The sequence below is a fragment of the Pocillopora damicornis genome, chromosome 6 (assembly GCF_964200805.1).
Source record: "Pocillopora damicornis chromosome 6, jaPocDami1.2, whole genome shotgun sequence".
Taxonomy (NCBI): Eukaryota; Metazoa; Cnidaria; class Anthozoa; order Scleractinia; family Pocilloporidae; genus Pocillopora; species Pocillopora damicornis.
In genome coordinates, this window is record NC_142675.1 from 5409505 (window position 1) to 5435813 (window position 26309).

Consider the following 26309-nt stretch of genomic DNA (forward strand, 5'->3'; position numbering starts at 1 on the left):
AAACTTAGAAACTACATGGCCCTGCAGTAATAAAAGAGGGCTTGATTTGCAAGCACTGTAGACTTCAACATAAGAAGAACCTAATAAATTGTTCTTTCAGTTTTCATCTCAGTGTATAAATCATTTAGCCAGAACGAAAACAAAAATTAATATACGCATGAGTTGGAGCCATTCCTGTCTGCGGTTGAATACACGAATGGCTCCAGTCTCTGGTTGTCCGCCTGAACTGACTAAATGAGTTTTGTCAGCGGAGCTTCTCGGCGGATGACTTTTTCATCGCCGGAATATCGCTGAACGACCTCGCTGAACAAGATAGACTCTACCTTCTCTTCGTTATGTAAGTAGCCATTTACTTGTTTGACTCATCGGTGATTTCACATTGGCTTTTCATTGTTCCGCTTCGAGACACGCGGTTAAGAGTACTCGCGAGCAAGGAGTTAAGATATAACTTATTAACTTTTAATATTTTTATCATCCAATCACAAGTCGGAGCCATTCCTGTATTAAGTCGCTCGTCGTGAACATCGGAGAGTGATGTGAACACATTACTATTATAATAGTAAAATGGTTTATTAGTCGTTTTAGCCGGTTCTCAGCGGCAGAATTTCGCCAAAATTAGTATTTATCGCCATACGTGGTAGGTAATTTTACAACATGTTTTGACCAAGAGTTTCATTCAACTACATATATCTAACCCAAGGTATCTTTCTGGACTGGAATGTCAGACATGGTATGTGTATGAACTAACTTTGCAGGTATAATTTTCAGTAGTTTGTCTGAGTATGCCAGGGTAGCTGAGTGAGGCTGATAAATTACAGTGTTTTGCCTTTTTTTTTTTTAATCTTAAACAAGGCCATAATTTGAAGCAATTTTGTCTTCATTCTTTAACTTCCAAGATCAGTTTGCTAATTCTGTTAATCCCATGTGTGAGTTTAAGGGTTAAACAGCATGATGCGATACACTGCCACCTAAATTTCACTGAAGTTTGAAATATCCAGGACTTTAGCATTTCCCACAAATTTGTTCAAACTGCAGCTTACTAATTCTGCAGAGCAGTAGCAAAATACAACTCTGATGCTTATTTCACAATTTTGACAAGTACTAGTTAATCTTTCATTCACTCAGACCGAAGGGAAAATGAAATTATTCATTAACTTGAAAGGTGATTGATAAAGAAACCTTGAGACTTCACCTTACCCAGACTATTTTTTCCACAAGCCTGGTGTAACCTACATGCCAGCAATAAATTTTAGATGAGTTTAATTTCCTGATGACTGGACTGAACTCTTCCATCTATATGCCATTGCCAGTGGTTTCTAAGTAAAGTTTTACGAACAGAATACATCAAGAATGGAATGACTAATTACAAGATTGGAAATAACAAAGGAAATATAAATAACAAGAAATATATATAACATAGGCAATACTAATAATATAGGAAACATGGGTCACGTGACAAAAGAGGAATTTAGCTGACGATTTTGGAATACATAGCTGGGATAACAATGCACTTGCAATTACCTTTTAACTTGAGCTCACACCTTTTTTATTTGCATGATCTGCGCTAAAGTCAAACTTATATGGCTAGTTGTGCGGACTGGGGCTAAGGGGGGGATTGGTTTCTACACCTGGTGTCCTCTCTTGTCATTTTCTGAGCTGGAAGAAAATGTCTTGTAAGAAAGTTGTGCTGACCAGGAACAACACCCCCTCCCTCCCCCCTTGATCTTATCCAGAAGTTATTTTAGCTCCAAAGAAGCTAATTCAACTCACATTTGTGTGAATAAAAATATGTAATAGTTAATTTGCTGGGCAGAGTTTATTAAGCAGTGAAGATGATGACATTGCCTGGAAACAAAAACCAAAAGAAAATCAGAAGAAGAAGAAGAAGAAAAGAAAAAACATTATTGACTCAGGTAATGTTTAGGGTGACCACTAACAGTTTCAAAAGGAACAGATGTTGAGACTCTACACAAACTATTACACCTCTGTTTTTGTTTTAATGGTGTACTGTGCTGCACAGTGTCCTTGTCACTTCCAAATGCAATTTGCATTATTACGAAAACATGATGTAAAATGATTCACATAATGATATGTACAACATCACAATGATGTCCTGACCCTATTTCTAAATTAATCTTATATCTTTGTTAGATTCTGATGAAGATCCTCTTCCTCTAAAAATCAGGTATGTGATTTGTTTTTTCAATTTTGTTCCATTTTATACAGTTGTAATTGACCTCTGACCCTAATATCACCCTGAGTCAAGAGTCAAGGAAATGATCACGAATTATAGAAGCTCTTGATTAGTAAACAAAATCTCCTTTTCAGCACCTTAGAAAATGCTTAGAGAACAGTATGGAGAATATGGATACTGATGTCAGTGTTGTGTATTCAGAACCTGGTTCTCTTTCACTCATCTCTGTTTCAGAAAAGCCACATCAGTAAAGAAGGAGGAGAGTTCAAAAGTTAAGAAAAGTAGAAGAGCAATCAGCTTGGACTCAGGTAAGGAAATTATGTCTACTTATTGAAGTTACCTGATACTTTCTACATGAAAGGTGATGTGGAGACTTTATCTTCATGGGAATTGTGATTTCATCTTTTTTGTATAATTATGTATATTTGTAATTTTTATAGGATTAACAGTTTTTATTAACAGGTTAGAAAGAGTGAAAATATGAATTTGGTTTAATTTTTTTTCTTTGGGTTTTATTTATCTTCAAAATGTGATTGTCTTGAATTTTTATGTGAATGTGAAAACATTTTGGATATTTTTCATGATGAATAAGATGGTCAAATATTTTTATGTGACTCAGAGTTCGACACAAGGGTTTTTAGCAGACTCTGCTTATTAGGGACCTTAAGATCCAAGAACAGCTGATGTCTACCACAGCTGTCATGACCGAGTCACTACCACTTCTTCGACATTTTGCTCTTGTTGCTGTTTCATTCTCTACCTCATCTTTCCTTTGTCTTTTCTGTGTCCCGCCAAGGTTCTCTAGAGCTCTGTATCTTATTTCTGCTGCTTTGGCGCTATCGACTTTTTTTTTGTCATTTTGTGTTGTTTCTTCAACCACAGCTTCTTTTTCTACTATCAAGTGCTTTTTCAACGTCACTCAAATCTGTATCTATTCCACATGTCTTTTCTTCATCTTACATCTTTGCTCTAAATTTGTCACTCAAAAGCATATATCATTCTCTAACAGATCGCTTCATCACTGTGAGCTGGGGATGTTGAAGGCTGTTCAGATTGTTCACTAATTTATCCCAAATTTGGCCCCTTGCAATGCTTCCTTTCTTTGCCTTGAATGGTTCAAGAACAAGAATCTCCTGACAAAGAATATTGCCATGTTGTTCAGTCCACTCCATGTTGGTTCTAAAGATAATTATAATAAACTGTTAGCGCTTATTCTTTTTTTGTTTGTGTTGTATGTTGTTTGCCTTTTTTTTTTACTGCAAGCAGAACCCTTTTTTGTTCACCAAATATGCAAGACACTATCACAAACATAAGTAATCGAGAGATTTTTCTAAGGGTAATTCATGTTGAGTTTCACCACATTCATTGTTAAAACATGAAGTAAAAAGAATAAGAGAACTTACTAAGCAATATTCTTGGCACTCATGTCGGCTGCAGCCATGACCTGTTTAGTGGAGAAGGAAAAAAACATGTTTTTTTGCTAAAATCAGGTCCCAGAAGAGTAGTCAAATGAATTAAAAATGTTATTGACTCCATAATGCGCAAAATATTCAAAATTATAAAAGATATTTTATAAAAACACTGTAATCAACTCACGTTTTGTACGAAACGGCAGACTAGTTGTTTTGACGTCACAGACAACACAGCTACGGTGGGAATTTACTACTGGAAGTAGATAGACATGCATTCAAACTTCTGCCCACCATCGTAGACATCCGCCATCCTTGGATCTTAAGGTCCCTATTGATGGAGTGGGAGGGCTGGATAGGGAAATATTTAATGTGAGGTGAGCTTGAGGTACATTTACAGTAAGATGATGTCAGTTTTTTTTAACATCACATGACCTTTAACATTGCTTATGTATTAGCTTGCTGACAAAAACAAAGCCATCTGCTTCATTCAGGGTTCAGCACACTAACCATTAGACCACTCTGCCTCAAATAGAATTTGAATATTGTAGCACTTGACTTATATTCTGATGTGGTTTCTACAGATGAGGAAGAAGTTGTGCCCATCAAATTAAAAGAGTCTGCAAAACAGACAGACAAAGTAGCTTCTCAAGAGGTCCAGCAAGTTAAAGAGAGGTATCATCCATCATTCTCTTTCATTATATTTGACATTTCAGTACCAAACAATGGTATTCATTTAGAACATAAGATATTGCTCTGGAGAATCATCTTGCTTCTTCTAAAATTATCTAGCTAAATTTTTTTTGTCTGTTTGTTTGTTTTTTCCTTTCTTCCATCAAGCATTGAGAATGTTAGACCTGTCATAGCACACTGCTCTTATGCTAATACATTTAACCCTTTGACTAGCATCTAATTTCTCTTTACAATATTCCCCCTGAATCAAACATTAATATGCATCTATCGCTTTTTTCGTTGAAAGTAGGTTATTTGAATGGTCTTCTTTCACTGGAGCTTCTTTTTGGTGAAAGATGATTTATGGAAATTTACTGTGGATTGTTTGCTTTTCCGGTTTCTCCAAAATTTTAACTTTTGGATAAGCACGTGTTACACACAGGTGTCAAGGTTAAGGTCACATGAATAAAGGAAATGATCACCAACTAAGCTCTTGTTTGTTAATCAAATTCTCCTTTGTCAGTACCCTAGGAAATGTATAGAGATAAGTCCTTTCCCCCTAAGATATTTAAATCAACCCTTTACTGTCTGTCACACAAGTGCAGTTATGAAAATATCTCTGAGAACATGCTGTTCAAGCAATAAATATCCTCTTGTGTGAGGACTTTCTTTCTTCTGATATTACATTGCTGCCTGACTGTGAATTGGTATTATGAGAAATTAGAAAATTTATCACTCTTGAAAGTGCAAATTTTAAGCTTGATGACTAGAGCTCAACTCATTTAATGATCATCCCTTAGTTCCTTGTAGAACAATCAAGAATTTTTTACCTTTTTTCATTTCCCACAGAGATCTGACAAGTCTTAAGAAAATGAAGACTCCAAAGTGAATAGAAAAGAAGAGTATAAAAATGGGAGAGAAAAAGAAGGAAGAGAAAATGGGAATGTCAACCATCACACAACAGAGCAACCATCAAAGAAAAGGAAGGAAGACTTCTCAGAATCAAAGTCTGAGGTTAAAAAGCCTTCCCCTGAGAAGAAAAAGGTTTGTAAGCCTTTTGATTACCATGTATACTAAATATTGTTACAAAATTAATCATTGCTATTAATCCTTAATTGAACCTGCTACCCTGATACTAGAATGGATTGGATCTGATATAATTGTATGTGTATGGTATGTTGTTTAGGCAACTTGTCTTTAGGCACTTGAATAAGGTACTTGTAGATGAAACAGTAAAATTTTATGACTAAATTTGGCTTTGTATAAGATCCAAAAGCTCACTCAAATTTGTTAACTGGTGGCACATGTTGTATATATAAACCTGTCCTACTATGACAGTAGATGGTTTTTACTCAGATACACTGAGTTGCATTACTTGGAACAAAAAATAACTTACAATACTAATACTACTCAAAATACTACCATTACTGTACCTAGAATTTATACAAAAACAGTAACAATAGTGGCAAAACTTTTAGGTACATTCTTGGTGATTTTAACTTTGACAATCTGGGAAGATGTTACCACTTTGTCGCCATTTTTCAAAGCAGCAGTGTCTTTCACCATCAACATTTCTTTTGGGACAACTCTTGCCTCAATTGGACAACTCTCAGCTGTTAGTAAGAATGCTTGATATACATATAAAATGTGTTCACTTCAAATTTTATCCATGGACTTTTCAGGAGGTACCAAAGACAACTCCTGCTAGCAAACTGGCTGTCAAAGCTGCCACGGTTCCAGAAAGTCCAATTAGAGACTGAAAACCAAGTCCAAAGAAAACTGTTACTCCAAAAAAGGATGAAAAGATGTTAGTAAGGAAATTCCAACCCAAGGAACACCAAAGGTGTCAAAATCAGAGGAAGTGGTTGAAGTTCCACCCTCATTGGATAAGAAAAAATCTGGTTTCCGTAGTTTTATGGCAAGAGATGGTCCTAGGGTGCTTGGTTCAAAGGAAATCCCTCAGGTAGGTTTCAAAGACCAAGATCTGATTGTTAATTCTCCCCTCTAGCTGCTACACATTTTTCTGTAAACTAATAATGAGAATTTGTTGTTAGATCATTATAACAACTACATGTACTTGATAAGTTTTAGTGTTCTAGTTACCTGTTTGATGGATAATCTATGGATATTCTAGGGAGAAGTTACATGTTAATTTCTTCCAGTAGTTAAATTATTATTATCTCTCAAAAGCTCTTTGTGGTTTGGTTTCCATCCTTTCAAATTTTAATGAGAAATGCAAGACAAAGGAAAATGAAGATTATTAGAATTAAAGCTGGTTTGGAAAAATCTGCAGATACAGTTTACAGGAAAAAATTGTAAAATGCATGCTTTGATTAACCCTTTTACTCCCAAGATCTCAATAGTAATTCTCTTTACTGTCTGTTGTACAATTCTTGTAATGTTATTTGGATAATTTGGTCTTGGATCAACTAATAATCCCCTGTTTGATATTTTTCTTTATTCTCATCACTTGTCTGCATGATATTGTATTTATATTGTAAGGAGAAGTTCTGTCTTGGTCACTCAGAGAGTAAAGGGTTAAACAAAAAAATGTATTTTATCCTTTTACTATCAGTTGATGTTCAAATGTTGGTTCAATGTCTGTATCTGAGAAACTGCACACCTACCCCTCCCCTAATACAACTTTAACCCTTACTTGTTAGCAGTTGACAGTTGTTGGGTTGGGGGAGGGGTAGGTGTGCAGATGCTGACATTGATCTTAAATATTTATGGTGTATCTACAGAGTTTTTTACTTTTTCGCCATTTATAACTTTTCAGTTTGAACAGTATTAAGAGGCCTTCAAGGGAAGAATTAATTTTTTTCTCTGCTCATCTTGAATTATGCATGCACCTGATAATTTAATTTTTAGGAAGTGGAAAACTGTTTGGATGGACTGACATTTGTTATTACGGGAATCTTGGAAAGTATCAAGAGAGAGGACACAGCAGATTTGATTCAAGGATATGGTGGAAAAGTTACCCACTCAGTGAGCAAGAAAAAGAGTTTTATTGTCATGGGACGGGATCCTGGGGAGAGTAAACTTTCCAAGGTACATTGTGATGTACAGCTCAAAAGAGGAAAAAAAAAACTGTGAACATAAACATAGCAGCTGCACCTTTTTCCCTAAATTTTTAAAACAAATCTGGGTGCGGCTTACAGTTAAAACACTTGGGAAACTTGCCACAAATTTGCAAAATTAACACAATTCATTGATTTGCAAGTCTGTAGAGGAAACCAACATGAACTGAAAAATTTACTATGATAGAAATTTATATTAACATTTTCTTTTTGTTGTTGGCTTCTAAAAAGAGTTTTTTTTTTCCATGAGCATAAACTTATATTTCTTGCTGTGGAGTTCATTAAATTTTTCCTTGTTAAGAGACCTTTTTAACTGGTTCAAGGTTGTATTTCCTTCCTTGAATAGCTAAACATTACTTGGCAAGAGACCTATGGTTTCTTTGTTGTTGTTGTTTTTGTAGTTGTCTTTTTGTTTCTTTTTTTTTAAGTTTGGTGCTTATCTGTTAGGCTAAGCAATGTGGAACATCACAAATAGATGGAGACAGTCTGTTTGAGCTTGTCAGAACAAAACCAGGCAACGAGACCAGCTATGAACCACCAATTGTGGAGAAGAAGACAAAGAAGAAGGAGAAAGCTGAACCAATGGAGTCCCTCGGCCAGGGAAAAGATCAGTTTGAGGGTGATATGTCACAACTGAGTGAAAAATCTGTGTCTTCTCCAACAACACAAACACCATCATCATCACCTGCACTGAAAGCTGGGTGTTTCAAACCTTTCCAACAATTAGCACAAGAGCATGACTTCACTGAAAATTTAATTCACACTTCAGAGGTATGCCTTAAAATTAATTATTTCCTCACCAGTAAGCATCCTACATGCATTGTGCAATGATTACACTTAGTGAATATAATTTCTCTTGTGTGCGTCCAGGTACTGTACATGACTTTGTATTAAAATTACAGATAACATAAAAATACATGCATATGTATGTGATATACATGTACCAGAAAAATGTCATAGGAGCCATAAGCTAGTGTGAAACTGATAAGTAAACATAATTTGTTCATCCTCATTTCCCTTCTACCATCTACTTAATTTATGGTGTCACTTAGATTGTCTGTTTGTCTGTCTGCTCTTTTGTGTATGTTCATTCTTCCAATTACTGTCTTTCTATCTGTCACTTATTCTCTTTGTTCTCCTCTGTCCAGTCACCCACATGTCAGTTTTACCACTACTCTAAATTCCACCTTTAGGTTCATCTGTTGGATCATTTTACTGTACTTCCACCTGTAGACTTGTTTGTGTTACTTAAATTGAGTTACAAGAAAGTACAGTGTTTTTGTTTTTTGTTGCTTTATTCTTTTAATCTACGTAAGATTTTGACAGTAAAGGTAATTTTTTTTGTGTGTGTGCGCAGGAGAACCAAGTCTGTTATGAGTAGACAAAGATCAACCTCACGCAGTGAGCAGATTATTTGTCAGCAGGGTGATAAGAGCAAACTGAGAGAGCTGATGAACTGGCTGAGGGAGTGGGAAAAGAATAGAAAGAAACCAGCCTCTAAATGTGAGTACACGTGTATTTGATTGTCAAGATGCTTTTCCCTCCAATACATGTAAATGTAACTTCTCTTCGGGCAAGTATGCAAACGGTTCAGGCAAACTGTCGGAGAAAGCAGATGAACAAGTTTGGGTTGTAACCAGATAGGGGAACCATACTAGTGGGGGAGGGGGGGGGGGAGTAGCAATTCTCCTAGTCACCTGATGCTACTGAAATTAATTTAAGCTTTGGCAAGATTAGTCCTCTGGCTCTCATGCTGACTTCATCTTTGACCCTTTAACTCCCATAAGTGACCAAGACAGGATTTCTCCTTACAATATCAATACAATATCGAGCAGGCAAGTTAAGAGAATTAAAAAAAAAAGAAAAAAATTAATTAGGGGATTATTAGTTGATACAATACTAAATTATCCATATCATAAGAATTTGATGGCAGACAGTACGAAGTACTAGTGAGCTGTTTGGAGTAAAAGGCTTCAGTGGATGAACCTAACCTTAATCTGCAGATATTTTACAGAAGACCTTAAACTGAGTTGTGATGCAAATGTTGTCTAGCTGTAGGCTGAATACCTTTCACACTGAATCCAGATTGTTTCTTAATTCCCACATTCAGAGATACATTTTTTTAAAGAGCTGTAACTTATGAACTTTGATGAATTTCTTTCACTCGACAGCCACTTATACATGTAGTTAGTATGTTAATTGTAAGCATTTTTATTTTGTACAGCTTCCTTTTTCAACAAAGACCAAGATGGGTCGTCCTTTAAGGTTGCTCTTCTGTCCAGTTCCCCAGGAGTTCGTAAAACCACATCAGCGACGCTGGTTTGTGAAGACCTTGGTTTTACGTACATTGAAATTAATGCCTGTTACAAACGGAGGAAAAAGACCTTGAAAGAACACATTTCTCAGTCACTGAACAATAAAACCATGGATGGCCTTCTGACAGGTTGTCCAATTTCTGTAAGATTTGGAATGACTTTGATATTATTAAAGATGCTTCATTCATTCTCCTGTCTTACTAAACTGATTTTCCATTGTAGTTAATTTATTATTATCAACTGAGTTGGTCACATAAATTGACTACCGAAAAGACTTTTAAAGCTGAGTATAGCACTTCATCTATACATTGCTGCCTACGCCTGGTTTATAAGTTAATATGAAATTCAATTATTAATGATTATCAAAATATGCATTACTGGTATCTGGAAAAGCTCGCCTTTCAGTTGGTACTTGAAATCATTAAAATTTACCCGACTTTTCTTTGCCAATGATGATAAGAACTGCCAGGGTTATTTAGCACGGTAGTGAGATCTTTAAAATGTTGTGCAAATTGCTAAGCTAAGGAAGGTTTTGTGGTAAGTTCAGGACGGTATGAGACTATATCACATGATTAGAGGCTTATACTTTTTATGCAATTGGCTTTGGTACTGAATAAGTAATGAATTGCCTTTTGTGCTTTTGAAGCTTTGACAACAGATCAAATAAAATATGAAAGTCCGGCGATGTAACATCAAAGTGCTTTTTACATCAATCTGTTTTTTTGCTTCTTTTGCATTGTTGTTATTATTATTATTATTATTATTATTATTATTATTATTATTGTTATTATTATTCAGTTTTGAACATCAACGTCATTTCAGGAATATATTTCAATACAGCTCACATTAAAGTGTTGGGATGTTATCTCGGTGCCAGTTTAGATCGTTATGGATGGGAATGTTTAATTTAACAAAAAATAAGCTAAATGAAAGCTTTAATCCATCGCACCACCTTTCTCGAAGCGCACGAAACTTATTCCTTCTTTTTTGCTCTAATTCTACACCTCCTCCACTTTCCATCCTACAATAGTAGTAGCCAGGAGAAATGGGAAGTTAAAATACCTTTGTATTTTTTATTATTTTCTACCACGTTTTGTTCAGTCGAAGAAAATCAGATTTCATTTTTCCTTGTATTTTTAGTCATATTTGCTATACAGTAACTCTTTGCTAAATTTAGCCTCGTTTAATTTCTTTTCACTCACCCGTCGAATTACAGCTCTCTTGGTCAACTTTTCCTAAAAAAATTGTGAAGTTGCAAGGCCGACAAATCGCCTGCATCTTTAATAAGAAAATTTCCTTCACTTTGCTTTCAGTACGTGTGTTTCTCATTCTCCCCAGTCCTTCAAGTCCTCTCGTATGGCAATCCAGTGCCCTTCGATCAACCTAAGTAGGCGATGGGTTAACGACCATCACATCAGCAAAAAAAAAAAATTAAGCAAAATTAAAAAATAGCATGTTTGTCATTGTACTATACTCCGGATTAATGAAAATGAAAAGTTAAAAAATGTAACATGAGGCCCTGTCCAAACTAGGCGTATAAATAGTGAAACAGCATAGCTACAAAATAGAATCATGGATCACGAAATAAACAATGATACACGATTTTCAGTTTCGAGTTCGTTGAGCTCATATTCAGCTTCTTCAATACTGCTGGTGTTACCAAGTGCACCGTTTTGTTACAGACTTGTGGGGCAAATCACATTTTCACAGGAGTTAAGGTGAGGACAGAATAAGTTAATAGCGACCTAATGCAGTGAATGAGATAAATGGGTATTGACTAAAGATACAGATAGAAATAATTTGAGACATGAGACAATAGAATGAAAGAAATATCGATCTTATTTACTCGTCACGAACGCAAGATCGAATCTTAGACCATCGGATTTTACGATTTGAAGTTCTCACATATAGCTATGGATTTCTCGTTGATGAGCCATGACATACAATGGATACATAAAGGATCATCTTGCATACTGCCTAGATCATCAATGTCGAAAGTTTCATGTCTTAAAATAAATAATGATAGAAAGGAAATTTCAAACTCTTTCGTGACAGAGGAAAAAATCATTTTTAACCAACGACTGAAAAAAAAAACCTTATCCGTCAGATCAGGTTAAACGACAGATTAAATATCAATGCTGACATGTAAATAAACATACCAGACCTTGAGGTGGCTCATTTATCTTCCCATGAGGGATTTACAAAGCTGCGGCATTTCTGATTCCAGTATCAGGTGCGTCACATGTCTGTAGGAACTATTATACAATTATTTATGGTCTCGCTTACTGCATCCAAACTCAGCTGACAATTCTGGAGCTCAAAGAGACAGAGAGCTAGGGCCTCAGATTTCTCCTCCAACTTAAAGACAACTGGTTCAGTAACAATTAATTGATAAAATTCCCGCAAGATACACTGAGGGTTTCTGCATGCATGGAGAACATAGATTTAAAAAATTTTGAATATCTTCCTCGGATATTTCTTTAAGAAGAGTACTTATGGTATTCGATTTAATTTTTTATAGCACGCGAAACGAATTAAATATGCTTTTCTCTAGATACAACGTGAAGTCAAGTATTTTTCTTGGAAAAGAACTTTATTGGAGTTAAATTTATTGCAAGTACTCTTCAGGTGAGGAAAGCTAATGAAGAAATATGTAGCATATGATAATCGAAAGACATGAAAATTGGAAAAATACACATAAAGAATACATATTATTCATATGATTTCTTTAGCTTTGTGTCTCCCTCCGGTGATAAATATGTGCAACTTGTGATTGCAAAGTATACGTAGATATCAACGCAACAACCAGCAAAAAAAATTAGTGTTCGTTGGGAGCAGGGAAAGTTATCGCTTATAGCGAAGTATCTTGATGTAACACTAAAATGTTCTTTACATGTGAGAGAAAGCCAGTGAATGAAAACAACTGAGGAATGGATGCCCATTTTAACTTGTTCGGGACTCGACTACTTACGAACAAACCCATCTTGATTTTGTGAATCAGCATCGTTTTCATATTAGGAAGGAACAGATTTTATTATTCAAAAACTGATTGTATCGGAATGAAATCCAGAGCACCATTGGATTTCACTGGACACTTTGACTGCAAAAATATTTAGTGAAGTGGCAAGAGTTGTTTACAGTAAAAAAAAGTTCACCGTTATTATTTTTAGAAACGTTGTCACAGTGAAAGTGGAAAATGAAAATTTGAGAGAACTGTAACGCTAAAGGGAAGATGACCAAAAACAAATGTTTATCAGATAAAATACGCTGATTGGTATCGGCAATCAGCTGCTGGACGTCACCCGCTTTTCGCGCCACTTTACTTGGTTGGTGAATGAATGGCAAATTCTCATTCCTTAATAAAGTCGCCTTTCAATTTGTCTGTAAATGCCTATGGTGTTTATATAATAAACAAAATAATACATGGCTGCTCGTAGATATGGGATTATCATTCTCGATATCTCACGAGAGAGTGCATTGAACGAGGGATATACCGAGTTGATAACTTGAAGAGAAATTGCATCGGTACAATAACTCACGGTGTGAATTCATCCTTATCGATTCAGTTATGGCAGAATGTAACATTTCCTGCTCTGAAGAGAAAAGGGATTTTGCGGATTGCGAGTATTTCGCACTAAAAGAGAAAGAGCTGCATTAAATTACAAACTGAATCAATTAATAGTCATACAGAAACATGTAAACAAATAATAATCATAAAAGAATAAAACAAACACAATAACTAAGAAGAACAGCAATTTTGATCACGAAACTGGGAATTAGACGAGGTTAGATCTTTTAAACTCGTGAATATGCAACCTTCATTTTTCTCTCGAAATTGTTGTAAAGCAAAGTATTATTCTTAATATTTTCAGGCATGTAGAATTAACAAATGACATCGTTTGGAGAAGAGAGAGATTCAGAGGATGACAGTTTGACAGTTACAAACCAATTTTCATTCTGCAACTGATTAAAACTGTAGAGCTCATGTTATTTATAATGAAAGATCGTAATCTTAATTTTCTTGCGGCTGACAACAATTAAGTTTAATTTCAGTTGAATTTTCTCGGGTTATTGTTGTCAGACGTAAAAATATTTCACTTGCGTACAATTATAAATTCCATCGGCTTCTCTCATTTGCCTCGTAGTTAAATAGTGTGCACGCGAAGCAATTTCCTAAATCCTTAAACTCCTTGAAGTGATATAACTTGTAAGTTATCCCTGTAATATCAATGCATTATCCAGCAAACAGGTAATAAGAATACTCAAAGTTTTATCAGGTAGAATTCGTTATCTTTGAACTAACACCAAGTTTCCGTACCTACTTTGAAAGAGAACATGTAGCAGCTGGAAGGGAGAATTAACAATTAGATCACGGGAGTTAAAGGTTTAACTGTACATGATAATTATGCGGCAGAAGCGCGTGGTGAGCATGTGACAAAGCTAGATAACGTGCTGTACATAATTATAGCTCTCGTCAATGTCATAACCAGCTATTATCTCTCGTAAACAAACAAAGTTGAAACAAAGCTCGAGGTTGAAAAAAAATATACAAAATGCCAACGTCTCTTTTAACGTCGTAACACTCGCGATACATAGTAATAATAATGGTATTATCACATGGTTGTCGGTGAGATACCAGAATTTTTTCAGTTTCCAAAACGTGACATCTCCACCGCACGCTGTAGGCGTACCATTTATATCTTCATATATAAAGTATCAATGTCGTATTATAAAATAATTCAAATAGTACGCGCGCTCTGATTGGCCATAAAACCATTTTACATGAGCGTATGTAAACACGGTTTTCGTTCTTCTTTCATTAGTTATTTTATTAAAGAAATGTAAAATGGTTTCTGTGTTTACATAGCTGGAAAGGAAACATAAGCTGGAAACCACTCCGCTTCGCGTCGTGGTTTCCTACGTTTATCTCGTGTTCTCCCAACCTCCCGCGTGTTTACATCAGGCTATGTAAACACGGAAACCATTTTACATTTCTTCAATGATAACCGGATTTATCAACAAGACAGTTCTACTTTCCGTGTAGGCTGTTTTTTTTTAAATTGTTTTTTTTTTTTCAACTAAAGCTGAATTCAATTCTTTTTAAAGGGAATAGTTCTTGTAATGAGAAATTGTTGTATTACAATTTCCGAAATTGAAGTGGTTTTCCGGCGAGCTGACTTTCGGTGCAGCGGATCTCTGTATTCGATGCTCCTGTATAAAAATCGCATCGGATTCAAATTTTCAATCAATATCTTTCGAACAAAAAGGATGATACATGTCCACTACGTATCTACAAGGTGGTTTGTAGTATCACTTCTAACTGGTTATCTGTCAGAGTTCGGTTTTAGTAGATATACGTTTTCGCGCAATGACGGACTAAATCGGCACAATGTTTGAGTGTTTACATCGTGCGCTGGAAGATAAAACTGTGAGCTCAGAATCCTGTTCTGTAGGGCAAGAGCACCGCAGCAGCTTCACGAAAATTTCCCAATCACTGCTATATTGCAGAAGAATCTCTTTTGATCAGCAACTCGTTCACAAATAAATTTAAAGTTCTCTTTTGCTTGGCGATATCGAAATGTTTTTTTTGTTTCATTTCGCTTTCAGTCTACTTCCTCCGCCAAATGCTCATTTGGCCTGGCAATAAATTTATTCGATAGCCTACAAGATTAAGCTATGCAGGAGTCTGCGTGTTGCGCTTGGCTTTCAATTTGATGTATATACAGTTTCTTTATAACAAGAGTTTTGATGAAAAGGACACTTTCCAGTGCCATCTTCTCCAGTCCCTCAAAATAATCTCAGACGAATTTAATTCAATGTCCCACAAGCAATTGAATTCGACGATAGCGCGACTTCTAAAACGAATTAAACTCGTCTGGTACATTAAATTTGTCCTAGACGTTTTATCCGTCTTGGTACACTCGCTACCACGGGTTGATAAACGTGTTTCGTTACGCAATAGGCTCGCGGAGTGCTGGTAGAATTCGTGACGGTTACGCAGACCTTCGAAGGTGTTTCGGGCTTGAATAAGTTTTGCGAATTCTCCCAGCCCCACACGCGGTAAAATGAAGGAATGAGAGAAAGAGTCTTTTATTGCATAACATTTTATCTGTGTTTATCCATGCCTACCGGGTACAATTAGGTTGTTTATTGCCACGCACGCATTTTGATAAGTGACAGCCTTGAACGACGTTTCATTAGAAAAGACTAAAAAACAATCAAGCAAACAAACAAACGAATGAAAAAAACATACATGATACAACCCGCTGAACTTGACTGGAGCTGTCACGCAACTACAATAGCGTGACGGAGAAACTTTGAGGTTCTCATCCATCCTCTATGATTAAGTATACAACGTTTTCTTTAAGTTACTTTCATTTGAATCTCCTCTTTTTTTTTATTTTTAACGATGTAACGCAGTGCAATCGATTCAATTTTATTTCTAGCAATGGCAGAAAGCAACCTCTCAACACCGGGAGAAGAACTGGAGGTGAAAAATGAGTTTCCAGCTACAGGTAAGAAAAGGCAACAAGGAAAGACTTCTTTATGGTAATTTTTTACTGTTTGTTGATTATCTACACCTTAATTCTGGTGTATAATTTTTTGGATCACTTCGACTTGAAGGTTTTAGAAATCCACTGAATACACCAGTATTAGAACGCTAGTTCTAATTGCACATAGTTGCGATCACTAAAATATCTTCTCTGTAATTTCATCGACAGGGGAAAGTCAAGTTACGTCAAGTGAAGCTGAGCTGGATGAAGACGATAACCATTTAAGAGGTGAGAAGAGATTCTTTCAAAGAAAGAAAAAACAAGTTGTTGCTCAATCAGATCGAGAAAAATGCGTAGACATCATTAATTATTCATAAGCAATAAAGCGACAAATTTGAAGGCGACTCATGCCCTGTTCACACCAATTTAATGAAGTTTCATTAAACGTAGTTTTTTTAAACATGGTTTTATAAAACATGTGTTGCTCAAGAACCGTTCACACTGCAGACTGGGTTAGGTATTACGCAGCCTCGTTTTGATATTAATTGTTGCCAACAAAATTAAAGACGCAATAAAAATGGCGGTCAGTTTAAATCACAATATCCTGCTGTTGTTGGCGCAGTCACGGCTGAGGGAAAACCTCAGAATTACACAAAACCGACAGAGAAACGTAGAGAGACGATTTAATCGCTATGTCCGTCGGAGACGTCTCGTTTCATCATTGTTTTCTCGGTTTTTGCTTCGATTTCTTCTCCAACATCTTCCTGTTCGCCGTATTTGGCTAAAACCCCGGTCGCAGATATTTTGGGAAGAGACTTGCCAAGATTAGAAAGAAAAGGACTGGAATGAGAATTTTCGCATGTCTAAAGAAGCATTTAATCGCCTTTGCCGAGAACTTTCGCCACATATCTCTAAAAGGGACACAAATTACAGGAAAGCCATTACAGTGCGTCATCGAGTTGCCATAACATTATATTGGCTTGCGGACACGGCTCACTTTCGAACGATCGGAAATCTATATCTTGGTGTCGGAAAATCCACTGTTTGTGGTATTGTGCGACAGGTATGCGAGGTGATAGTGAACGTTCTTCTTCCCAATTATATAAACGTTCCCCAAAATCAACATGAAGTCCAAGAAAAAATTGAAGGTTTTAAAAGTCGCGCGGGTTTTCCCCAGGTGGTTGCAGCAGTCGATGGTTGCCATGTCCCAGTCATTGGACCTCGGCAAAGTCCAGATGATTATGTTAACAGGAAGGGATTCCACTCATTAATCCTTCAGGGGCTAGTGGATTGTAATTATCTATTTCTTGATATCTGTGTTGGATGGCCGGGTAAAGTACACGACGCACGTGTCTTCAAGAACTCTTCATTGTTTGCCTTGTGTTGTGCCATTCATAAGCAATAAAGCGACAAATTTGAAGGCGACTTAGCTTTGAAGAGCCCTAAATTAAAGAAGAATGGGCCAAAATTGGCCTACTAGGCTTTGTAAAACTCGGTTTTTCTGAGTTTTAGAAGTGCTTACTAGTAAATCAACACACAATGTTTTGGAGATTAACGATGTATGTACAATTTGCACCTAAAATGGAGGATATTTGCGTAGTAAAAGTATTATCCTTTTGCACTTGAAAACATTGTAAATTTGGTCATTTTTAATAAAGAAGTCATATTCGGCAAGAGAGAGCTGTTAGTACCCGTAGACCCGTCAAAGTCGAGTTTTGAAAAATTTGCAAACGGATAACTTTTTGAGGCCGCCAAAAGGAAAGTATTTACGCTAGCACATTTTTGTCCCTTATTGTTCAGTACATGTTTGGCAGAAATTTTTACGCGATTTGAGAATTCTGATTTCACGCCTCTTTAGACAGTTATGTCAAAACCAGGCCCACGCTGTAAACCACCAGTCAACAAAACGTGGAACCGCTTATTTTCACATCAGGCAAAATGGCACTTCGCAGGAAAGTAATACTTTCCCAATAGGATTTCTCCAGTTAGCTTCTTCGACTATGTTCTCAATAGACAATTACATGTATGAGAAAAACCAAGTGATAAAGAGAAAAAGAAAAAAAAATTTTTTTCCAGCGCACTTTTCTGAACGATGGTAAAACCACGAACTCTTGTCACTCTCAGACTCTCAGCACGATGTTCTTTTTTTTCGTAATCAGAGCATTCACAAGTTTTAACCTTTTTTCGGTCTGGCTTTGCTTTGCTTTATGCAATAACTTATGGGATTTTATATTCTAACATAAAATTTTGGAAAACGTAACCCAGGTGTAAAAGGGTCATTGGAAAGTCTCTCGACCTAAATGTAAACCGATCAGACCTGATGTGGTTATGGCCAAGCTACAGCTAAAACTCCAAATAACTTGAATATTTTAAAGAAAACAAAATGCACAGATAAACTCTCCTGAAGGGCTTTTGTAAACAAAGCTGAGTTAAGATAGGATCTCCCGGTGAAACTTGTGATATTTTGGAAACGTATGCCAGGTGTAAAAGGAGTTTGGAAAGCCTCTCGACCTAAATGAAGAAATGTAAAATGTTTTCCGTGTTTACATAGCCTGATGTAAACACGCGGGAGGTTGGGAGAACACGAGATAAGCGTAGGAAACCACAACGCGAAGCTATACTTACATTTCTTTTATAAAATAACTAATGAAAGAGGAACGAAAACCGTGTTTACATACGCTCATGTGAAATGGTTTTATGGCCAATCAGAGCGCGCCTACTATTTGAATTACTTTATAATGTAAATTGATAAACTTGTGGTAATAGCCAAGCCACAGCCCAGACTCCCAGCAGCTTGCACGCAAACAAAATGTACAAATATTAAACTTTTCTGGTTGTTTTTTCTCATAGCTCTGAGCTGCTTTAACCTAAAAGTTCGTTTGGATATTTAAAGTTGGCATCATCCGTCAAGGGTCGTATCACTTATTACTAAATCATTAACATGAAAACGTTGTGTTTTCAGAAATAGTGAAAGTATGTCTGGAGAAAGGTAACAAAGAATACAGACAAGGAGAAGCTAATAACGCGATAAACTCCTACACGGAAGGACTTCAAGTGAACTGCAAAGATAAACGGCTGAATGCCAAGCTTTACAGCAACAGGGCAACAGCTCATTTCCGTTTGGGTACCGATTTCATATGTAAACATATAAATCTGTCGTGCAGCGTTACAAGATAACGGAATACACAATCTGCATCAAGAAAAGAAAAAATTGAGCAAATGCAGAAAAGTAGCGTAAAAACATAAATCGCCCTGTAGCGGATGAAAATTAAGCAAAGGAATGATCCTCGTTACATTTTAAGCAATTGTAATTTTTTAAGGCTTCTTTGTTGCAATTCCATATGGTGACCACTTTTTTAAGCCTTATTTCTTGAATCTCACAGCAAACTACGTGGAATGTCTCGATGATGCAACAGTTGCAGTTGAATTGGAACCCTCTTTAATCAAAGCTATCAAGAAAGGTGGGTTTTTCAGACATCAGCCATCAACATTCTATTCTCGGATTTCGTCAAAAGATGATTGTGTGGTTTGTGGCAGGTAACTGCACCCCAAGTGTGAATTGTATCTGGTGTGTCAATGTCTGTGATGTGGGTAAAAAGCATGAGAAAATGTCAATAAGCTCTGAAATACCACCGCCTGTTTAGTTCACGTTGTTGAGCGCCGGAGGTCGAGGGTTCAAGCCCTAGACTGGACCATCTCCCTGAGTTTTAAAATATCTGAGGACAATGTGCTGCCGCCTAAGCTGTGACATCTGCAAATGATTTGATATTCTAGTCCCGGATAAGAACAGAAAACCGTAAGCCCCGTTTCTTGCATCTTCTCTGTAACTCAAGGAGGCACCTGAAAAATTCCCTTTCAAAAGTTGTAAACTGCTCAATGCAGTCTGCCCGAAAAGTTCCCCGAGAAGTGCTGAAAAGCGCATAATAGCACATTAAAATGAAGAATGCGCGAGATAAATTTATCGTTATCATCATCAATTGAAGCTTAATTGGTAGCCGCTTTCCATTAGCTCCTTATTGTTTACTTTCAGTTCTTTTACAAGTTCAAATTGCCCTTATTATCACAATTTTTGTTCCGAGCTAAATGGGAAATTAAGGCCATTTTATCGATACATTTATACTTTAACAGTTATGAGTTACTTCGTACCGCCAATTATTCTCTCCTTTTCAGGAGCCAGAGCTTGTGTCGAACTTTGCTTGTATAAAGAAGCAAGGAACTGGTTGCATATCGGATTGGCCGTATCCTTTAACGAATGTTTCAATGCGAGTAATATTTCAAGGGAAATCAATACGTTCCGGAGAGATTCTTCAACATATAATGCAAGCAATGTTCTCTTATAGTGTACCGAGCAGTTTAAAGAAGCTAAAATATTCTTAAAGAGTTCTTTCGACTATTCCACGAAACCTTACTTGAAAGAAGAGGCTCATTTTTGTCTTCAGACGAGCATCACCATGACGACCGAACCTAAACCGATAAATGCGCTTCAGAGCTACTTAAAAACTCTCCAATAACTTGAAATCAAATTTGTACAAAAGCCCACGTTCGAATTATCATTCCAGTTTAAAGGTTCTATCTAATATTTTCGCAAATCTGCTCATTATTTATCGACCCTTGACACGTTTTAAGATTAAAAATGACAACAAACGTCTGCTTCAATTACTAAGGAAAAGTAATGCCGAACTAACAGCCATAGCAAACAGTTTTTCCAATCTCAGCAATCCTTATCAAGGACAAGGAAAGTTTAAAACAGCTATCAAGTACCATCAGCGTCAACTAGAAATTGCTAAAGAAGTGGGAGATAAGACCGAAGAGAGAAAAAACTATTGTATTCTCGGCAACGCTTATGACAGTCTAGGACAGTTCAAAACAGCCATCCAGTACCATCAACGTCATCTAGAAATTGCTAAAGAAGTGGGAGACAAGGCCGGAGAGGGAATGAGTTATGGCAATCTCGGCAACGCTTATCAAGGTCTAGGACAGTTCAAAACAGCCATCCAGTACCATCAACGTGATCTAGAAATTGCTAAAGAAGTGGTAGACAAGGCCGGAGAGGGAAGAAGTTATAGCGGTCTCGGCAACGCTTATGACAGTCTAGGACAGTTCAAAACAGCCATCCAGTACCATCAACGTCATCTAGAAATTGCTAAAGAAGTGGGAGACAAGGCCGGAGAGGGAATCAGTTATGGCAATCTCGGCAACGCTTATGACAGTCTAGGACAGTTCAAAACAGCCATCCAGTACCATCAACGTCATCTAGAAATTGCTAAAGAAGTGGGAGACAAGGCCGGAGAGGGAATGAGTTATGGCAATCTCGGCAACGCTTATCAAGGTCTAGGACAGTTCAAAACAGCAATCCAGTACCATCAACGTCATCTAGAAATTGCTAAAGAAGTGGGAGACAAGGCCGGAGAGGGGATCAGTTATTGCAATCTCGGCAACGCTTATCGAGGTCTAGGACAGTTCAAAACAGCCATCCAGTACCATCAACGTGATCTAGAAATTGCTAAAGAAGTGGGAGACAAGGCCGGAGAGGGAAGAAGTTATAGCGGTCTCGGCAACGCTTATGACAGTCTAGGACAGTTCAAAACAGCAATCCAGTACCATCAACGTGATCTAGAAATTGCTAAAGAAGTGGGAGACAAGACCGGAGAGGGAATGAGTTATGGCAATCTCGGCAACGCTTATCAAGGTCTAGGACAGTTCAAAACAGCCATCCAGTACCATCAACGTCATCTAGAAATTGCTAAAGAAGTGGTAGACAAGGCCGGAGAGGGAAGAAGTTATAGCGGTCTCGGCAACGCTTATGACAGTCTAGGACAGTTCAAAACAGCCATCCAGTACCATCAACGTGATCTAGAAATTGCTAAAGAAGTGGGAGACAAGGCCGGAGAGGGAATCAGTTATGGCAATCTCGGCAACGCTTATCGAGGTCTAGGACAGTTCAAAACAGCCATCCAGTACCATCAACGTGATCTAGAAATTGCTAAAGAAGTGGGAGACAAGGCCGGAGAGGGAATGAGTTATGGCAATCTCGGCAACGCTTATGACAGTCTAGGACAGTTCACAACAGCCATCCAGTACCATCAACGTCATCTAGAAATTGCTAAAGAAGTGGGAGACAAGGCCGGAGAGGGAATGAGTTATGGCAATCTCGGCAACGCTTATGACAGTCTAGGACAGTTCAAAACAGCCATCCAGTACCATCAACGTCATCTAGAAATTGCTAAAGAAGTGGGAGACAAGGCCGGAGAGGGAATCAGTTATGGCAATCTCGGCAACGCTTATGACAGTCTAGGACAGTTCAAAACAGCCATTCAGTACCATCAACGTCATCTAGAAATTGCTAAAGAAGTGGGAGACAAGGCCGGAGAGGGAAGAAGTTATAGCGGTCTCGGCAACGCTTATGACAGTCTAGGACAGTTCAAAACAGCCATCCAGTACCATCAGCGTCATCTAGAAATTTCTAAAGAAGTAGGAGACAAGGCCGGAGAGGGAATGAGCTATGGAAATCTCGGCAACGCTTATGAAAGTCTACGAAAGTCCAAAACAGCAATTGAGTACCATCAACGTCATCTAGAAATTGCTAAAGAAGTAGGAGACAAGGCCGGAGAGGGAAGAAGTTATGGCAATCTCGGCAACGCTTATAACAGTCTGGGACAGTTTAAAACAGCCATCCAGTACCATCAACGTGATCTAGAAATTGCTAAAGAAGTGGGAGACAAGGCCGGAGAGGGAATGAGTTATTGCCTTCTCGGCAGAATTCATCAAGGTCAAAGAGAGTTGAAAAAAGCTATTGAGTGTTTTCAACGTCACCTAGAAATATCCAAAGAAGTGGGAAGTAAGACTGGAGAGGCGTGCTCACTCTGTTCCCTTGGAACCAGTTTTGATTGTCAAGGAAATCTTATGATGGCCTTTGACTTTTATTACTCGAGTGTAGAATTGTATGATGATATCAGGACCAGTCTTCAACTCAACGATCAGTGGAAGATTTGTTATCGTAATCAGCACCAAGTAGCCTACAAAGGTTTGTGGCGTATAAATCTCAATCGAGGTCAAGTTGTGAAGGCTCTTCTTGCCACAGAGAAAGGACGTGCTCAAGCTCTGAGAGATCTCATGGTCACAAAATATCAGCCTGGCGATTCTTTGACGCCCAGCGCATTCCGCACTTCTCTGAGGTGGGTTCCATTGAGCACAGTTTTCATAGCTATTAATGGACCATGTGTTTACTTCTGGGTTTGCCTCAGTGAAGATAATATCCAGATGAGAGAAGTGCACGTGAACAAATACAAGTATGAGGATGAATTGAAATTTTTCATCCAGCTACTGACCAAAACTGCTCTTAAGGAGATCGGTACAAGAGGTACTGTTACCATCGAAAATCCTCCGCTTGACTCGTCGACAGATGGTGAAGTGGTGGCCAATGACGTGATCCGAGTTGATGTGAGGCACTCCCAATCCAGTGCTTTAAAGAAGCTGCATGACATCATCGTTACTCCTATTGCTGACCTGATCGAAGGCAACGACGAGATCACATTCGTTCCTGAGGGGCCATTTTGCCTTGTACCTTATGCAGCGTTGCTGGACTCCAACTCATCATATCTAAGTGATTCTTTCAAAATTCGTGTGCTTCCCTCTCTGACGACATTGCAACTAATTCATGATTGTCCAGCTGACTTTCACATGAAGACTGGTGCATTGCTTGTCGGCGACCCATGTTTCAAACATATCATCTATGAGGGAGGACTTTTGGTGCAACTTCCAGGAGCAAGGAAAGAAGTGGAGATGATTGGACGTATCCTCAATGTCTCCCCTCTCACTGGAGAAATGGCAACAAAAGATGAAGTGTTAAAACGAATATCATCAGTGGCCTTAGTTCACATAGCAGCGCACGGTAAGATGGAAACTGGAGAAGTTATCCTGGCACCAAACACCACAAGAGATAACCCTCAGCCGCAAGAGAAAGACTATCTACTGACGATGAAAGATGTCATAGAAGCTGGGTTGCGAGCACGTCTGGTTGTACTTAGCTGCTGTCACACTGCTCGTGGGGAGGTGATGGCCGAGGGTGTGGTCGGCATGGCCCGTGCACTTTTGGGTGCCGGTGCCAGATCTGTTGTGGTAACCTTGTGGGCGATTGGCGACGAGGGAACCCTGGAGTTCATGAGTTTCTTCTACTATGCACTTGCCAAAGGCAAGAAGGCAAGAGAAGCTCTCAATCAGGCCATGAAGCGTATGAGAGAAATTGAAAAGTTCAAGGAGGTGATTTACTGGGCACCATTTGTACTCATTGGTGACGACGTCAGCCTGAATTTCAAGGAGATTTAGAGAAGTAAGTAATAATTCTGTTAATACATTCTATTCAATACAAAGTTGCATTAAATCAAAATCTTTGCTCATATGTGAGCAGTCATACTTGTGTGTTATTTTCCTTTCCGTTGGGTTACCAATTTATTTTTCTCTCCGCAAACTGAGATGCAGTACAATCAAGTGGACACATTTACGATGACAACATTCTATTTTGGAAACATGATAGGAGTAAAATAGCAAAGTTCTTTTAAAGCAATCCTGTTGTGCAGTGTATCGTTTCATGTGCTAAGAAATATTTCATGGCAACTCAACTATCCTCCCTAAACTTAGATTCTTTCATTTTTCAGTTAAGGCAGAGAGCATTGGAATCCCAGGGAGTTTTCGGATATGTACAAATGCTGATATTTGGACCAGAAACCAGTAAGCTACAGACGAAACCTTTGTCAAGAGTCTTCTTTTCAAAGCAGGAAGAACCAAAAGACGGCCAAAGTCAAGCTTAACAAGAGAACAGATTTCCATTGATTCAAAAGTTGCCTTTTTGCTTGTCTGAACTGCTTTTAGGAGCTTAATCTTTGATATCCTTCTCAAACTACTGTTTGTTTTGTTTTTTTGTTATTTTTTCCATATGATATCTTAAAATTATCATGACTAGCTATGTGAGAAGTTATTTTTAATCTAAGTATTTTCTACTGAGAGGATTTGGGCGTTACATTTACTTCGAAGTTGAAACGTCTTTTCTAGAGTTTTTTTTACAGAGTTTTTCTTAATCTGTTTAGTCTCATGAGTGATATAAAGCTATTACAGCCATGTGCGTGTGTAGAGAATTTCCATAAGAATTGGAGAATAATCAGTTGTCCGATTGCTCGATTATCTTAGTCTATGTCAGATGGAAATTGTGATGAACTTTTCGAGGATTTATACTCAGTCATTGGTACTTAAAGTTAGTTTCTGCCGATCACAATTCGTTTGATCTTAAAACGACTCAAAATGACAGATTTTGGCCGTAATGGCAAGGATTTAGTCTGGTATTAGTTAATTTTCTGAGATTTCTCCTTTAATTTTGAAGGCGATAAATTATGTTGAAGGGGTAAGTTTCTAAAGAAACTGTGGTGCTGCGTCGGTGGGAGAGTATAGAAGGTAATTTAGTGTTAACAACTGGGTTGAAAACGTAAATTAGCCACCGTAAAGAGTAAAGAGTAAAGAGTATTACTCTTTACGGTGGCTAATTTACGCTTTCAACCCAGTTGTTAACACTAAATTACCTTCGATAAATTATGTTATTTTTTACAAGCAGAACGATACATTTTAAATATATTGTTTAAACTAATCGTCCAAAGGCAAAACGAGAAGTTTTACTTTATAATTTTAGTTATGGCTTACAAACAATTGATGGAGCTCAGAACGAGCTGGAAAGTTGGAGCCAAATGATTTTATTTAGATTCTTCGATAACAGTTTTTACCTACTATCTAAGTACAATAAACTAACATTTAAATGTCAAACAATGAAACAAGTCGCTTGGTATTTTGTTAAAATGGAAGAGGAAATCAATAGCAAAGGGAAGAAAATTCCTGCATCAACCTGCATAAGCCATTTCTTGTCGTTTGAATTGGTATTCGCTTAATAACTTTTGCCCATTTCTTTGAATAGGTTTACTGAATGAGAGATAAACTTTGATATTTTCTGACTCTATAACTGCTTATATCGATCATTGGCAACCGTTTTTAAGGATGTCACGCAACGCATTTCTTTAGCACGTTATGTGACAGATATGATGTTTTGTCACATCTTTTCGTTTGGAGTAGTGAGTGCACCTATGTCTTATTCGCTCAACTTTTGC

The 26309-nt window shown here is 37.5% G+C and overlaps 2 protein-coding genes across 4 annotated transcripts; both read left to right on the forward strand.

Moving 5' to 3' along the window:
- The first annotated feature begins 194 nt into the window (after window positions 1-194).
- LOC149043610 (replication factor C subunit 1-like) lies at window positions 195-9857 on the forward strand. 3 transcript variants are annotated; one of them, XM_089210385.1, is made up of 10 exons: window positions 195-2185; window positions 2429-2502; window positions 3204-3980; window positions 4188-4278; window positions 5125-5319; window positions 5958-6238; window positions 7147-7263; window positions 7803-8126; window positions 8713-8858; window positions 9580-9857. In XM_089210385.1, the coding sequence occupies exons 6-9, from the start codon at window positions 6191-6193 to the stop codon at window positions 8734-8736; spliced, it is 513 nt and encodes a 170-aa protein (XP_089066511.1). In that variant the 5' UTR covers window positions 195-2185; window positions 2429-2502; window positions 3204-3980; window positions 4188-4278; window positions 5125-5319; window positions 5958-6190; the 3' UTR covers window positions 8737-8858; window positions 9580-9857. The 3 variants fall into 3 exon arrangements, with proteins under 3 accessions (XP_089066511.1, XP_089066512.1, XP_089066510.1); XM_089210386.1 differs by having other exon boundaries at window positions 213-2185; window positions 7147-7326; window positions 7803-7974; XM_089210384.1 differs by lacking the exons at window positions 195-2185; window positions 2429-2502; window positions 3204-3980; window positions 4188-4278 and having other exon boundaries at window positions 7147-7326.
- Window positions 9858-16118: 6261 nt separating this feature from the next.
- Window positions 16119-25546, forward strand: LOC113667307 (uncharacterized). Its single transcript, XM_089210090.1, has 7 exons — window positions 16119-16185; window positions 16384-16452; window positions 19127-19288; window positions 19548-19625; window positions 20335-20402; window positions 20791-24493; window positions 24819-25546. The coding sequence occupies exons 1-6, from the start codon at window positions 16119-16121 to the stop codon at window positions 24487-24489; spliced, it is 4143 nt and encodes a 1380-aa protein (XP_089066216.1). The 3' UTR covers window positions 24490-24493; window positions 24819-25546.
- The last annotated feature ends 763 nt before the right edge of the window (window positions 25547-26309 follow it).

What these genes read in the sequence shown, in the direction of transcription:
- LOC149043610 (XM_089210384.1), top strand. Translation starts at nt 6,191, where the DNA reads ATGGCAAGAGATGGTCCTAGGGTGCTTGGTTCAAAGGAAATCCCTCAG. An exon ending in GTTCAAAGGAAATCCCTCAG is followed by an intron (nt 6,239 to 7,146) that starts GTAGGTTTCAAA and finishes TTTAATTTTTAG; the next exon opens with GAAGTGGAAAACTGTTTGGA. An exon ending in GGGAGAGTAAACTTTCCAAG is followed by an intron (nt 7,327 to 7,802) that starts GTACATTGTGAT and finishes CTTATCTGTTAG; the next exon opens with GCTAAGCAATGTGGAACATC.
- LOC113667307 (XM_089210090.1), top strand. Translation starts at nt 16,119, where the DNA reads ATGGCAGAAAGCAACCTCTCAACACCGGGAGAAGAACTGGAGGTGAAA. An exon ending in AATCAAAGCTATCAAGAAAG is followed by an intron (nt 19,626 to 20,334) that starts GTGGGTTTTTCA and finishes TCTCCTTTTCAG; the next exon opens with GAGCCAGAGCTTGTGTCGAA. An exon ending in GGTTGCATATCGGATTGGCC is followed by an intron (nt 20,403 to 20,790) that starts GTATCCTTTAAC and finishes ACACGTTTTAAG; the next exon opens with ATTAAAAATGACAACAAACG.